Source organism: Eleutherodactylus coqui, chromosome 3, assembly GCF_035609145.1.
Source record: "Eleutherodactylus coqui strain aEleCoq1 chromosome 3, aEleCoq1.hap1, whole genome shotgun sequence".
NCBI lineage: Eukaryota > Metazoa > Chordata > Amphibia > Anura > Eleutherodactylidae > Eleutherodactylus > Eleutherodactylus coqui.
In genome coordinates, this window is record NC_089839.1 from 97,836,237 (window position 1) to 97,853,234 (window position 16,998).

General features: G+C 40.2%; 1 protein-coding gene across 8 annotated transcripts in view; it reads right to left on the reverse strand.

Moving 5' to 3' along the window:
- Positions 1-4,220: 4,220 nt before the first annotated feature.
- Positions 4,221-16,998, reverse strand: part of UTRN (utrophin) — a 701,048-nt gene continuing 688,270 nt past the window's right edge. For 7 of the 8 annotated variants that reach the window (XM_066595903.1, XM_066595904.1, XM_066595902.1 and 4 more), the window contains 2 exons: positions 10,163-10,185; positions 4,221-9,069 (listed from right to left, as the gene is read on the reverse strand). In XM_066595903.1, the coding sequence (XP_066452000.1) occupies positions 9,061-9,069; positions 10,163-10,185 (32 nt within the window). In that variant the 3' untranslated portion in view covers positions 4,221-9,060. The remainder of the gene's footprint in view (positions 9,070-10,162; positions 10,186-16,998) is intronic. The other variant, XM_066595906.1, reaches the window with a different exon arrangement.

The following is a 16,998-nucleotide window of genomic DNA, read 5'->3' on the forward strand; positions in this document are numbered from 1 at the left end:
GGAGTTAAAATTACGAAAGAGGTCAGTGAGTACGGGAAAATAAACCTGGAACCACTTATGGAAAAATGGAAACAAAAACTTCACATATGGAAAAAACTACCCATGACAATCATAGGAAGAGTGAATCTTATAAAAATGATATGGATGCCCCAATTACTGTATCTAATACACAACTCCCCACACTGGATAACACAAAAATTTTTCCACAAGGCCAAGGGACTGTTTAGAGAACTCATATGGGGAGGGAAGACACCTAGGATAAAATTAGAACTGCTATACAATTCAAAAGAAAAGGGAGGATTAGCCTTGCCCAATCCGTTCTCGTACTTCATGGCCTCCCAGCTGCAACATCTCAGGGGATGGGAGACAGAAGAAACACACGACGCTAGTTTCAGAATCCTTAAAAATCTCTTTAACGGATCACATTTGTTTGAAACCCTGGAACGTGGAGCGTTTAAAAAAAACGGTCAAAGTGCCCCCACGCTATTATTGATACATAAAATATGGTGGAAGACCAGAAACATGCTTGATATAAAAAACTGCACACAACATACCCCCATATGGAATAACCCGCACCTGCCAGAAATCAACAAGCTAAAAGGATTCCAAGGGTGGAAAGACAGGGGAGTTAGGAGAATGGACCAGATACTGGAGGGGGGGGAACTAAAAACCTTCGAGCAGTTAAGGCAAAACCACGACATCCCCAATAGTGACTTTTACAAATATCTGCAACTTAGACACGCTATACAAGCGGAAAAAAACACGGCGGAAATAACAATGGTAATAAATATAGTAGCGGACATAATAGGAAAAGCCACCACCACAGCGGGGAAAATATCTGTACTATATTCCCATATACAGGACACGGTCAATGCACACAACCCGTTATCAACAAGAGCAAAATGGGAGGCAGACATAGGGCCCATTGAGGAGTCGCACTGGGAGGAAATCCTACAAATGACACCCAAGCTATCTCTGAGCGAATCACACAGAGTCTCACAAATATTTCTAATACACAGAGTGTACCGCACCCCGGCCTTCTTACACAATATAGGAATGAGAACCTCCCCGATATGTGTAAGGTGCAAAACCCACACGGCGGACCTAATCCACATGCTATGGCGATGTCCGAAATTGCACAGATATTGGATGGGAATAAGAAATGCAATTAACGCGGCATTTGGCATACGTATGGACTTTACACCATACGTGTGCATTCTGGGATACATACAAGATCTAACATTAGATGATCATGAAAAACTAGCGGTAGCCAGACTATTGTATATAGCCAGAAAAACAATAGCCCAGCGCTGGTTGGACGAAGAACCACCCACGCTGGGAGAATTCAAAAATAAGGTCAACCAAATTTTACCGTGGGAAAGGAGTATTTACACTAAGCGTAAGACCAGTCAAAAATATCAGGACATATGGCTGAGATGGATACACGCCCAGAGCAGTAATGTTGGATCAAATACATAGGGAGTGGTGAGCCGTGTGGGGAGGCACCAGTAAACCGGGGATTTACTAAGACATAATAACGTATGTAATGGATATATATAAAGTTTATTGGGAAATGTAGAACAAATTACAGACTCGATATACAATAAAATAAAGTGGTAAGGAGTAATAGGGAAAAGTTAAGAAAGGAGGGATTGGAGAGAGAGAGACCGGGCAACGGGCAAAAGAAATATGACCCCCCCTCGAATGCAACAAAAAATCTAACCCTGAATCAATAAAAGAAAACAGCAAGAAGATAAGCAACACGAAGACCAAAGAAGAAAACAAATATACGTTACAAGAACTGTTATTATTGTTTACGACACAACACTGTCTTCATTCAGAGACAGTTTACCCAAAGAACAGAACGTTGAGAGAGAGATCTTAGGGGGGATGGGGGAGGGAGGGGGGAGAGGGGAAGGGGGTGGGTGAGAGGGGGAGGGGGAGGGAGGGAGGGAGGGGAAACCAAAGATTTGTTAAAAAAAATGTTTTAAAATATGCAAAAGGTGAAAAAGTTTAATAAAAAATACTTTAATTAAAAAAAAAAAAACATGTGGAAACCTCTGGTTGCACCAGTCTCACATCACTATGGGGCTGAAGGAATCCCGCACTGCAGTCGTTACAGCCACGGCAGGAGACTGGGCTCTTCTCCCATTGAGAACAATGGGTGATATCGCAAAAAGAAAGGAGATGCTGTGATTTTTTTTCCATGCAGCATCGCAGGAGTGAAAACATTGCAAATGAGAAGGAAACCATAGAAAATCATTGATTTCATAATCATGCGTTTTCACTTACTCTCGCATCACGAGATATTCTCGCCAGTTAAAAGGAGTCCTTAACTACATAACTTTTTTAAACAAATGAGAAGCAATATAGTACTTCGTTAAGCAGAGGGACGGTACTCTTCTCGAGCAGGTCTCTGTACTGGCTAATAGAAGGGGTTGTCAAGTGAGAAGCTCCACTCTTGATCTACGTATGTCCTAATAGGGCACTTGGATGGGGTTTGTCTTAATGAAATAACTCCCTTTAATAATATTAAGAAGTCCAAATTTGAAAGTTTACAAAAGCCTTTAAAAATGTCAGAAATATGTAAAACATAATTTAGGTATGTTGACACATTGCAGATTTTCTGCAGCAGTGAATCTACAGTGAATCTGATTTTTACATTTTTTTAAGTCGCCATAGGAGACAAGGACTTGTGATGGTTTAATCACTCCTGCAGTATGATGTAATGCTATAGTATTACATCATACCATGATCTGAGAGGCAATCTTTCAAGCTACGCCATAGGCATGACCCTTAGGCAATCTTCAATTCAGACTTTCACGAGGCCCCCAGCTGCCATGGCAACCGAACAGTTCCCCCATGATCTCATCACATGGGGTCATTCGGGACCCCAAAACTCTGATTAGAGCATTAAAGGGTTAGTGGAAGTACTGAACGCAGCTGATGTGGGTGGGTGTTAGCCGTAAGAAACAGCCGGTACACACATGGTATGATGCGGGATCAACCTTCACTCCCCTCCATACAAACCCCTGAACCTCCCTGATGTAACTACGTCATGGAGTGTTAAGGGGTTAAAAAAAACCGCAAAATTCTGACATCCTTTTAGTCTAACAAAATGACACACCTAAGCATCACAGTTTTAATTAGACTTTCTCCGATAAAATCTGGTTTAACTCCTTCCTCACACAGACGTTTTTTTGCAGCTTTTAGCGCTGCGCTTTCAATGGAGCCTCTCAGACAACCGCTCGATTGTGGCGCCTTCCAGCACCGCAATTTTCGAGCGGAGTCTGTTCTATGTTAGGGCGTTTAGTGCACCTCATTAATGATGAGGAGTGCTAAAAGCGATGCTGCGGCCGAAAACTAAAGTAGAATGTGGCAAAGTGCCGCGATTTAAGCATCGCCTGTGTGAGCTAGGCCTAACTTAGACATGTAAAAGTTGAGCACAGAACACCTTTTATGTTAGCGACTTCTTTAACTTTGTTAAACCCTTACATTACTACTTGTATAGGTCACCGCAAAAGTATTAAAATGCAAATGGGGGAGGATTTTTTTATAAATAGCTATCACTGCATTATTTACCTCTGATACTTTACATGAAGGTGAAGGAGGTTAATAGTCTTTGTTGACATTGTACAAGGGGAATTGTAGAAAAGAAAGGCATGTTCAAATTCAATAAACATTTCCTTAATATATTTTCCTCTCCAAAGCCAAGTAATCAGAGACCAGAATTCATGGGGGGAAACATTCTTCAAACTTCTTCTATATTTCTGCAGGTTCTATGCAGGTTCAGTGCTGTGGAGTTTGATATATTATGAATGAAATGACACATTTTACCTGTGTGCTCGGGGATCTGAGGTAGGACATTTTACCGTTTTTCAAACATTTGATCGTCTTTCATAACAAAAGCTAGAGTACATTTCTGTAATACTGTGGGTCAGAAAAGGTATCATTTGTCTTTGAGGAGAGCACCTAGAAGGTGCGTGCGGAGAATTGTAAGGCCATCCATGCTCATCTGGGAAATATGCAAATCTATGCATGGTTATTCTGGCTTTGACTCACAATTCTCAGTCATTGTTATAAGGCTTGTTTAAATAGTCTGACATTGACTTGCAGGAATGCTGCCTTCCAATAGGTGGCGCCGCAGAGGTATTGTTCCATCTTCCCATTTGTAATATTGTGTACACTTTATTGTACTCTTTGAAATAACTCAATCACTCTTGTGTTAAAAAGGCAGTTTATTGAGTATACAACAGACTGGTTTTCAGTATGTTGCCACAGCAGGCGGTATAGTGGATATCAGCACGTATTATCACAAAGTGTGAAAGAACAAATAACCATATATATATATACACATATATATCTGGAGTATTGTCATACATACTTATATGCACACATAACTTATGTGTACAATATCATATTGATGAAAGGTTTTACTAGGGAGCAAAAGAGAAGAAAAAAAATCGAAATATCTACCCCTGCAGTCTGCTCCCTTCATATATCCATATGGCCACTGCAGCTCTCATGAAACTATGTGTAGCGCTAAAGGCTGATGGGGCTGAGGTAGAAAGGTGAACATGGCTTCCACTTCTTTTTGTTCTTTTTTTAACTTGCCATCCTATAACTCTATTGGACTAATGTGTTGTCCAAGAAAAAATCTGCAGTTCACCATGTCCTAAAGGCTTATACCCTCCCCCATCCCAATCTTTTTCTCAAAAAATATAGACCTCGCTTTTGCTTTTAAAAAATATTCTGATTTTATGGTATATTGTGCTAGAGAGAAAGTAGAGTTTTATGTAAAATATTAACTTTGACCAAATTACATTTTTGGACATAAGTGCTGATCATGAGACCCCCTATTAATAGAGGGATTCTCTTTCACAGCAGAAAAATATGCAGTTTGACAAACAAGGGTAACATAAATATAGAGACTTTCCTTCATTTTAGTCAACTCTTTTTTATCATACAATGCCAACTAAAACCTGACCAGGAAAGAAATCTCCAAGTTACATTTATAGCAAAACTCTATTTACACAAAATACGGGTTCTCTATATTCCAAAGCAAAGTACATTTGGCATTTAGGTTAATTAGTCTGAATAATTCTTTATTACCCCACAGTGAAATCATCCCTTCATTTCAGTGGCATTACAACAATGTTCCTTCCCCAAACTAATGAACAAGAATCTTGATATTATGCTTGGATTAAAGTACAGTTGAGTCCTAGTGTTAATGAATATGACAATTTGCAAAGGCAGAATGGAGCACATTTGTAAGAACAGTCAAGTCTTGGAGCCGCGCCACATTTGTACTGGTTTCTGCTTGGGGATGTGGTCTAATTGGTTTAAAATGTATTTTATTTATCCTGTGCATCATGTTGGCTTTTACTGAGCATGCTCTTCATCTAGTACCTCTACTAAATTCCCATGTGTAGTAAATTGTGCACCTGTACAATTGCACTTTTTCTAAAATGTGATCTAATGTCGCTGAACATCTATCCTGGCACTTACTGCTATTTTAATGTTAGAAAATGGAGGAATGTTCCAGTATATCATTGCTGCATAAAACCACTGTTATTTCTAGGCACTAGTTACAGGTCTACATTAAAGCCTGTGATCACCTTTAACATGAAAAATATATATATTTTTATATATGTTAGTGGTTACAAGGCCATCATCAGCTCCTGGCAAAGCTGGGCAGATGTTGGCACCAACTGAAGCCAACTGCTGCCTGCCCTTTAACACAGCCTTTCTACAAGTCAGCTGCACTCACTGGATATTGTGGGCTTCCCCTCTCCACAGCAACAGGCTCAATGCTGCATCATAGTGCTCTTCTGAACATTGTTCAGCAGCTTCACCCCTTTCCTACACATCAGGGGGAGTTTTTCTCTGCTCCTTCACGATAGGACATCAACAGTATACAGTGCTTGCCGAGTATTGTTGACATGGCAGTGCTGATACCCTGCTCCTTTGCTGCAGCCTTGGTGATAATCTCTCGTCGGCAGCACTGAAGACAGCCAACAGCACAGGAAGAGAAAAGGACAAACAAGTAGTGTAATGGCAGCATAGGGACACAGGTACACAGGAAAAACACATATTTGAAAAGAAGGAGATATACACAAATAAAGGAGAGGGAGGGGACACAACTTAAAGGGCCAGTAGAACCACCTTGGGTTAAAGGGGCCCATAAGACTCTATTGACCAGGGGCTCACAAAGGCCTGAAGCCAGCCCTGAGTGGTTACATTGAGTGAAAAAGGTTGTACCAAGTTTCAGGTTGCAATCTATAGCTCTTCATTCATTCATTGTTTTTTTAGACTTCCTGGTATCCACTTTACAACCTTTTTCATGTGGTCAAGTCCCTCCCAGTAATACATGCTCAATGTGAAGTCTCAGTCTAGAAATGCTGCTGCTTTCACATATAGGAAATGCTTAATTTCTAAACTGACTTCTCATTTTAGAACTTATTAAACATCTCTTCTCCCTTGTACTGAACTGTGTATGTGTTTGGTTTCCCCCTACCTGCTACTCTATTCCCCCGCAGACTGCTATGTGTTCTCTCCTTTCTGTCTACAGCCTGTGCACTATGGTATAGTGGGTATGATCTTCCCTCCATGAAGACTTGGATGCTTTCCTCCCTCCCCATAGCTTGTATACAACCCCCTTCTCTGATGGCATCAATGACACTGAGTGGCATAGAGCTGAGAGAGCCAACTACAGTCAGGAGCAATATGCTGTGCGATCTATGTCAAAAACTGTTGGACAGTTAGCTAAGTAAAGGAAAAGCACAACATCTACAGCAGCAAAACAGTAGAAAATTATTAATGAATACTATTGTTACATATTGCATTTAGGAAGCATTAATAAAAAAAATCAATGCAAAGGTGCCCTTACCCTTCATGTGTCTGCTAGAAAAAATACTAATATGTCTGTCTTACTCGGGAACTCAAAAAATAAACCCCTCATTGGGAATTAAAAGAGCTCAAAATACACAGTTAGAAAAATAGGATTTACACGTCTTTCACTAGAGGAACTGGTACCCTGTCAACTCTCAAATGTCTTTGTCATAAACTACAGTGCTGAAGGTATTGATTGATGTGGTCTTGAGGATTCATGAATAAGTTACCAATTTCCAAGCAAGCTTCGGTAGGAAAGCAGCTTGGTCGAAGCTCGACAATATTCAGGATTGTGAAAAATTCAACTGTCAAGTAATACACAGTAAATGTAACGCAAAGCTAAATGGACCCCAAGTGTTCTAGGCAGTGTATTTTAATAAAAGCTACTGAGCACCAGCACCATCCGATCACAAACATATGTGTAGCTATTCAGTTAAAGTATACAGAGGGTGGCACAAGATGGAAATATTTCAATGCTAGCTTTAATTAGTCATATTAAGTGATAAACTAAAATGCAGAGGCAAACGACCTTCTACAAAATGGATCTATCATGAGAAAATACATCTCATGACTCTGCACTGAAATAGGCTCAGAGCACATGCTAATTTTCTGCACTTGGCATGAACTGTTCCATAGAGTTTGATTAGTGTCAAAATTAATTAACTATAGACTAAAGCTTATATAAAGTTGGCACCAAATCTGCATTCAGCTGGATCAGTACATCTTCACGTTTTAAAGCAGCCTACTGTTAGAATAAATATAGCTCCAGTGACTTTATCTGAGTGTTTAATGTATTGCATCTCATCACTGATGAACATCAATCAAACTGTATAACAAGCACAGACATTAGTGGATAATACCAAGTGGTATACATATAATAGGATTTGGTTTTTTGCGCCCCAAACTGGACTGCAAAATATAGTTTCCGTTATATGTGACATTCGCAAAAATAACACAATCAACTGTAACTGATAGGATAAGATTATATAGAGACCTGCAGAGGTCACACTGGTACACCAGAGGATCCTCTACTGGGCTTAGACTCTCACACAATAATGCATCCCAAAGCTTCAGTAGAAGACAATCCCACAGTTGACTACAAAGAGCCTGTTTCTTACGGATTGATTCACAATACGGGGCACGGACGAGAAAATCGTGAAAGTTTTGTGCGCTGCGAGATGCAGAAAACTCACACAAAAATACAACCCATTATTTCTCGCCGACAGAAAAATTGCAATATGTTCTGTTTGTCATGTGAGCCTCACACGAGAATAGAAGATGCGGATCTACAGTCTCCCAGACAGCACACGGATGTGGTGTCCGTGTACTGTGCAATGCAAGTCGCGCCTAAGAATGTTGGGCCCGACTCACTGTGGCTTGTGTGAATGCACTCTAGCCTATACGATATATCCTGTGTGTGTAATGATAATAAAGTTTACAATGCAAGTCAAAGTATACTTGTACACTGTAGGGTGGGCCCAGGGACCCCAGTCTAGCACTGCAGATCAGCCCTACTCTACCTACCAAGTATGTAAAGGTCTCGGATGAAAGTAATACCTTCAGTAATTCTGATTACTATTAGCCAAGCTTTGCAATTATGCTTATCCCATGATATTCTCAAGATCTGCGAAACATATGAGCGATGGCCTTCAGTTCTAATGATGATGATCTTCTTAGCACGAAACACTTAGAAAAAAATGAAATGTTGGCAAATCAATATATTGGTGATTTAGGAGCTGTACAATGCTCATGAGCATTTAATTGAGCTGCCGCATATATTCAGAGAGTGCGCAGTGTAGAAATTACACTACGGACTGGGGGGCAATTCACACTTTCATATATATAAAAAAGAAACACCGTAGAAATCCAGAAACCTCCCTTTGCCTTGTCGTAATATTGTTTATACGTATTTATACAAATGACAAACGTATACCTAAATACCAAATACTCCACAGATCATTAATTTACAGTTGCATAGAAAGAGAAGAAATATATAGGGCAGACAGTATGTAAAAACACATCTTCATCTTTGGGTATTCAGTGTCGTATGCCTTCAGTAGAACACAGAAAATGCTCTCCAGTGCCAGGCAGTTCTTCAAGAACAGAATGTTGTGACTGTTGTAAGAAGGGATTCTGCATCAAAAAACAGATGTTTTATGGATGGTTCATTCACATTGCCTGTATAGAAGAAAGTAAAATATATCAATGCCTGTGATACAACCAGCACAACTGCCACATCTGAATGCCACAGCAGTGGCAAATGCGGTTTAACACTGATAAAGGTAAGGTTCTGCACATGGGCAGGGGAAATACATGTCACCATTACACACTAAATGGGAAACCACTGAGAAACACTGATATGGAAAAGGACTTGGGGGTTTTAGTTAACTGTAAACCTAACTGAAGCAACCAGTGTCAGGCAGCTGCTGCCAAGGCAAATAAGACCATGGGGTGAATCCAAAAGTATCTAGGGGCACATGATGAGAACATTGTTCTTCCTCTTTACAAGTCACTGGTCAGACCACACATGGAATATTGTGTATAGTTTTGGGCACCGGTACTCAGAAGGACATACCAGAGCTTGAGTGGGTACAAAGGTGGGCAACTAAAGTAATAAATGGAATGGCTAGACTACAATATCCAGAGGTTATCAAAATTGGGATTATTTCATTTAGATAAAAAGACAGATGAGGGGTGACCGAATACCAAATGTATAAATCTATCATGGGACAATACAGAGATCTCTCCCATCATGTATTTATACCCAGGACCGTAACAAGGGGGCACCCTCTACTTCTAGAGAGGGCAGAATTCACAAAGAGGCAGTGAAGAACCTTAAATAAGCACTAAAAATAACTGGGAGGTCACTCTAAAACTTAACTTTTAATAAAAAATACAAAATAAAGGGCAAATATTAATTGGACAAAGGTCCGAAAAATACATCCACTATATTAAACCTTGAAGATGACAGGTAGTCAAGGACAGGGTGGCGCCCTTAGGGGACATTTGTCGATTTAATATTTGCCTTTTCTTCTTATTTTGACAAGCTCATATTGAAATGCATGGCCATACTTGGCAATCATTGTTGCCTATTCATCGCTAGAAGTAATCAGACAAGTATATTACAAGGGGATATTTTGTGTACTGCTAAAGTAAATCATTATTACACAGTTTCACCATGTCGCAATATCTGCTTAACGCACAATGCAAAAAGGTTTTGTTTTATATAAGGCTTTTATGGTACAGTAGATAAATTAGAAATGAGTCGTACCTGCTGTCTCCCAGAAACACTCGCTGCAAATAATAAAAGAAAAATCCATTAGTGCTCAGTGATAAAGCAAAACATTAAAGATCAAGCATGTAGTAAACAACCGGTTTGCCAGATTTAAAAATGAGAATAAGTCCACAGAAATCCGCAGTTTATAACTTAAGCTAGCAGCACATCATTCTCCACCTACAGACTTACTGAGTTTTCTGCACACAGAGTCAAATATTACAGACATTCTCGTAACGCAAGTGATTTCAGAAGAGAAAAATATATATTGCACTTGGTGATGGTAAACCTGACATTTACTTAGGACCAATCCTGGCTCTGAGCTAAACCATAAAATCCTCTCAAGCCCGTATAGCTTCCCTACAACAGAGCGTAACCTTTGAGATGATTAAATGTGCGTGGCGTGCAAGCCATTCCATGTACATCACAGCAAACAAGCAGAGGGATTTACAATGAGTAATAAAAAGAGCAATATACATGTGCACCTCAGCTAATCAAAGATGGAGTAACCTTTTACATACAAAATGTAAGCATAGGGGGTCACTCGACTAAAGAAAAATATGTAAACAAGTGGCCATGTTATAAAAAAATATCAAAATAACCCATATTCACCTTCCTTTTTCCTCCTGGGAAATGCTACAGTGGGTCCCATGATAATGCTGGTCTCTGTTGACAGTGAAAGTCATGTGCCAGCTGCAACCAATCAGAAGCCGCTGAGTAACTAGCTAATATCCTAGCATCAGCGCTTACATCCTGGGCGCCGTGATGCCAGGAGTTCCAAATGGTGATGTTACAGCCTCTGATTGGCTGTAGCAGTCAGGTGAATTCAACTGCCAACAAAGACCGGCATCATCGCGGGACATGGTGCAGTCTTTACCGAGGGAAACAAGAGATGTTAACATGGTGTGAAAGTATTGAAATTGCCTATGTACCACTTGTTATTCAGGGGTTAACACAGTTTAGATAATATATTTTAGCTTTTCAGGGTATCTATTCATCAAGCACTTATTCTTCAACTCTTGAGTGCATTAGAGCCAAGCCCATGCACCTGCTTTCCAGTCTCTTTCCATGTAACTTATTGGCCAAATTCAAAGAATGCAAAATTCAAAATTGCTTGCTTGCTTTATTTTCAACCCATCGGAGCCTACAGATTCAATGGCAGCAGAGAAATCTTCTTCCCAATATTTTAACTGCCGATACAATATGGACTTTTCTGGCTAGCCATATTCTGATTCAGTAAACCTAATGTTCTCCTGAAACCATTACAAATGCCCCTTATCACCATTTTCATTCTTCTTATAGCCTAAATGCCTAGGCTCCTACTTTTTCTAATTTATGTTCCAAATAGCCTACACTAAGCCTAGTATGAAAAATCACCTAATAACCAATGATCGATAGTCGCACAGTTGGCAATTCAGGGGTCATTCGCTGGCTGTGATCTGGTCAATGCAAGTGAATTCCACTAAAACACACTGGTCAATCACTGGATAGGGTATGAAATCATTTACTGGCACAGTATAGCTGTAGTAAACCCTAATGTACAATTTACATGGCTTCCGAAGGCATTTCAAGAACAGCAAAACGTAGCCCATTGAATGACTGCTTTGGTCATTCATTGGAAACGGTGAAATTACTAGAGCAGTTATTAATCACTTTAGGGAGTGGCAGTCAAAAACATTTCTATTAAAAAGTCAACTAGTTTTGTCTTTTTCCTTAGCCAAATGACTCAAAAATACAAACTGGGCACAGAGAAAACAGTGCCATTGCATTTCTTATGCAATAAGTCAAAGGTTTTGCCGTACTATTTCCATTTTGCCTTTCTATTTCCATTAACAACCATATTTCACCAATGATCATGTGACCTGAAACCATCAATGATGTCTCTCCTTTCTCAAGACAGGGCCTCACATGTGATGACACATTCATTTTGAATAGACAATTAATAATGTGCTTAATAACCCCCCCCCCCCCCCCCTACAGTTTACAACGAGCTCTCTTCATTCTGCAAAAAAAAGACATTACAGTTATGGACAAACATAACTTGTTCTACTTCAACCACTTGTAGCTCTGGCTCTATCAGTGCTATAGGCATGCTTTTGGTGTCAAGTTAAAGCCAAGATTCTTGTCAATAGCACTGATAGAACCGGAGCTCCAGGCAACTGCAGTGGTGTCAAGAATATTGAATTTATAGCTGTCACTTTTTAGTCAGTGTGCAAAGCTGTAGGGAAGGGGAGAGAGGATGAGCAGGCGGAATAGAAGATTCGTGATTCTCCTGTCTCTCCTCCGTCCCAGGAAAGATGTGCCAGGGACTTTTCCTCATGCTAATACCTCACCACAACTAATCAGAGAACATATCCGCTCTGCTCTCATTTTGTCACATATGCGGGTCTTGTTTTCCCAGACAATGGGGTAAAAAGATAAAGACTTGCTAAGGTAATCACTCGTCTTGACTGTTTAATCCTGCAGAAGGCACAGTCATGGCATACAATCCATACTATAAAATACATTATTTATTCAGCACAGTAAATTCTATTTAAAAAATGGAAAATGCAAAAATAGTCTTTTTCTGTTAATCTTGCTTCCTGAAAAAAGATCAAATTATATATATATATATACACACACACCTCAAAATGGTACCAATAAAAAGTACGAGTTGCGCAGTGAAAAACAAGTCTTATATAGCTATGTTGACAGAAAAATTTTAAAAATGCTCTTGTCTTGGAATGTGATGGCACAGAAAAATGTACTTTTGTTAAAAAGAAAGGTGTTTATATTGTGTAAAAGTAATACAACCTTTATAAATGTGGTGTTGTAGTAATTGTAATGGCCCGTAGAGTTGAGTTAACATAATATTTATACCACATGGTGAATGCCGTAAAACTAAATCCCAAAAAACAATTGTGACATAACTTTTTTTTATCCATTTCCCCAAACAAAAAAAATAAAGTTAAAGTTATTCAATACATTATATGTACCCGAAATGGGTTCTTCTAAAAACTAGAACTCATCCCACAAAATTTAGTGTCATAGAGCTATATTGCTGAAAAAAGAATAAAATGTTGTGACTGCTGGAACACAAAAGGCGAAATGATAAACTGGTTTTTAAGGCTAAAACTAATTATGTTACTAAGGGGTTAAAAATGCAGTTAAGGCCTCCTTCACACGGGCGACAAAGTCGCGCGATTTTGTAGCATTGCTACGATTTTTACAAATCGCATGTATGTGAAGCCCATGGTTTCTTATGGGTTCCTTCACACATGAGATGTTTTGTAGCATGCTACAAAATGACACACAAACCTCGCAGGTCCGGCGATATGGACGCGACACGCTAGGTTTGGTAGCCTATGTTTCCCTATGGAGCCTTCCTCTCTGTTGCATCGCATCGCACGGTTTGCATGCGATGCGATGCAACTTTGACAGTAGCAACTGCTACAAACTCTTGTGATTTTGTACCGTCACATGCGACTTTGTAGCGCTACAAAATCACGGTATTGCTGCGAGAAAATCCGTACTGTGCAGCGATGCGATACCGCTGCGATTTTCTCGCAGCAATGCGGTGTCGCCCGTGTGAAGAAGGCCTAAGGTGGAGGAGTTCTGCACCAAATATATATATATATATATATATATATATATATATAAAAATTCAAAATCCACAAGAAAAAAAGGGAAATTTTTTTGGGGGGGGTTTCCATCTTTAATGTGAGTGTTGAGGGGTTAAAACCAAGAATGGCTAAACCTGGGCTACTCACTAGTTTTCATTAACTAAGGTCAGGTACACATCTGTACTGGAACCTCCGTTTGGAGGTCTCGGCACAAAATCCCATTATAGAAAGTGCTGCATGCAACACTTTTTCTTCCAGTAGAATGTCGGGCAGCTGAGTGGAAACCAAACAGACACCATTATAGTCAATGGGGTCCATTTGGCACTGCTCAGTTCTGTCATAAGTTGGACCCATTCAGCCAGAGGATTCCCCTTTCCCGATGCCCGAAATGAGCAGGAAAATTAAACCTTCGAGCGCAGACATGAAAGTAGCCCATAGAGCAGCCCATTTCTCTTCTCTATGATCACAATGCTCCTGCCTATAAAGAAGCCTTCCCTTTGCAGTAGTTTCACTCTGTGCTTTATCCCTATACATCCAATATGCCCCACAATAATAGTCCACTCTTGTTTTAATGCCGGTTGTGTTTTCTCTACCACGTCTGTTCTAAACAAGTCTTGGAGTATAAAGCAAAAGAATGTTCCTGGCTGTAAATACCTGTACCCAACAGTTATATTGTGTCACAGATGCTAACACAAGTCATGTGTAACCCAAAGACAAAGGAATCAATTTGTGTGTCTGCGTCTACGAAGTCAATAGTTTTACTTAGCGGCAAGAAAATCTAAAAGTTAAATTCGAATGTTAAAAGCCTATTGTGGAAAGCAAAGTACTTTATCTACTGAGCCGCTCATCCATTAAATAATATAAGCAGATTTATATTCACTGAAATAGGTAGGCACATTGTGTTGCCCTCTAACGTCTCTCAAGAGGAAGCCTGCCAAGACCGCACAGCGCGGGATAACCAAGAGAAAAATTCAGTATTTTTGTCACTCTGTGTCTGAAGGCTCATATTGGAGAAATCGTATTCAATGCGCAGCGTATCTCCATCTCATTCTCTTTACCCCAGTAACCTGCGCAGAACTGTGAAGTCTATGAAAAATGTCATATATCTTGTCAGGAGAGACAATAGGTACGGACAGTTGTCTCCAGATAAACACAATAATGTCTAATATAGAGAAATCTTTGACATTGCATCATCTCAAAAGTTAGCTCTTAATTTTGGCGGTGAATCCGCCAGCCACATCTAATCTGCTGTAATACGGGAGGTATTCATATGTATAATGTATTTTTTAATAAACACACCGATGCACAGTATATTATTCCTCTCTGTTATTATTGGAAAATTCAGAGCATAAAGCTGCCTTGTCATCTCGACTCTGGAGATATGATATTATCGAGCCTTATTTTTCAATGTCACGGCTGTCAAGTTTTCTTTTTTTACAGCTTTTCAAACTCCACTGAAGACCGTGTTTTAGTCCTTTATGGTTTGTTAGCTTGTTGGAAAAAGTTGGGAAGGAGACTTGGGAGCAGGAGATGACTTTTCAGCATCCCTGCATTGGCTAAGTGTACTTCAGAAACAAGCAAAAAAAAAAAAAGACTTTTTTCTTGCTCTTTCTCCTTCGCACGACTTCTTTGCTTTAGATTAACCAGTTAAGGGCATGCACTAAACATACCTGCCCTGAGAATACATGCAGTAAAACTGTATACTTCAAGGTACTAAACCAATAGAAATGTAGGGTGCAAGTTTAAGGGTATGTTTCCACGTGGCGGAAATGCGGCAGAATGTCTACAGCAAAAATACAGCAGCATTTCCTCATCCAAAACACCGTCGGGGCAGATTTTGATTGGAAATCAGCAGCGTACCCACAGCTGATTTTAGAAGGCACAGTACTCATCTCTGAAGTCTTCAGCTGTCAGTGCCTACTTCACCCAGTGGCCTGTACTCAGCATAATACCGCTGGACACTTCCACACCATCTGACCAGCGGCACTGCGTTCACTAGAGACCATTGGGGGCCTGAGTGAAGGAAGCGCTGACGGCCAAAGACTTTGGAGGTTAGTGCTGTGCCTTCTGAAATCAGCTGTGGTATGTAGCTAATTTCCAGTCAAAATCTGCACCGACGGTGTGGATTTTGACTTTGTTTTGGATGCGGAAATGCTGCAGAATTTGCAGCGGCATTTACCTACAGCTGATTTCAGAAGGCACAGTGCTCATCTCCAAAGTCTTCAGCTGTCAGTGCCTACTTCATCCGGTCACCTGGTGGCCTGCACTGAGCATAACACCACTGGACACTTCTGCATTACCTGACCAGCGGCGCTGCACTCGCTAGAGCCAGCTGGGTGATCGGGTGAAGGAAGCCCTGAAGGCTAAAGACTTTGGACGTGACCCCTGTGCCTTCTGAAGTCAGCTGTGGGTACATAGCTGATTTTCCAGTCAAAATCTGCACCAATGGTGTGGATTTTGACTTTGCTTTGAATGCGGAAATGCTGCAGAATGTCCGCCGCGGACATTCTGTAGCATTTCTGCTCCGTGTAAACACATCCTTAAGCTTCTGCCACTGCAATTGAAAAAGGACAGGTTCAGTACTTGGCTGCCAGGGATAGCCGGACAAACTGGAATGAAGACAGATGTGATTTATTTATTACCTGGGTACCACATGGCACTGACTGGTCAGGTGACCATGGGTGCAAATACACAAAGTCGCTGGGTCTTCGCAAACCCAAAATAAGCTTTGTCGGTGATTTGGTACTCTTTTTAACTGAAGCTGGGGCTCCAATGGATGCTCGAGTTATAGCGTAAGCTTCATCACAAAAACTAAATACGAGACACTGAATGTCCCACATGGCTTTTTATGACCACTTCAGAGACATATAGTATTATATAGAATAAAATTATGTTACACATTATACATCAAATGGGGAACCCAGTTTAACACTTGACTGTAATTAGCAAAACTGAAAATGAAACATAAAAATGTTGTCTTCTTTTTGTTCAATTTACTCCGAAATTAAATTCAACAATTACTGTGAAAAATGGTATAAAAAAAGCTGTATGCAAAAATTTATTTGGTAGCCCAATCAATATTAAAAGAAAAAGTTACCCATCCTTTGAGAAAGCGCTAGAAAGCACCTATTTATACAGGAGCAGAACTTGCTCTTTGTATTTTTGAACCTATGTTGCAGTTGCAAGGCCTGGCCTTACAGCGGATTAAAGGAACCGGTCACCTCTCTACAG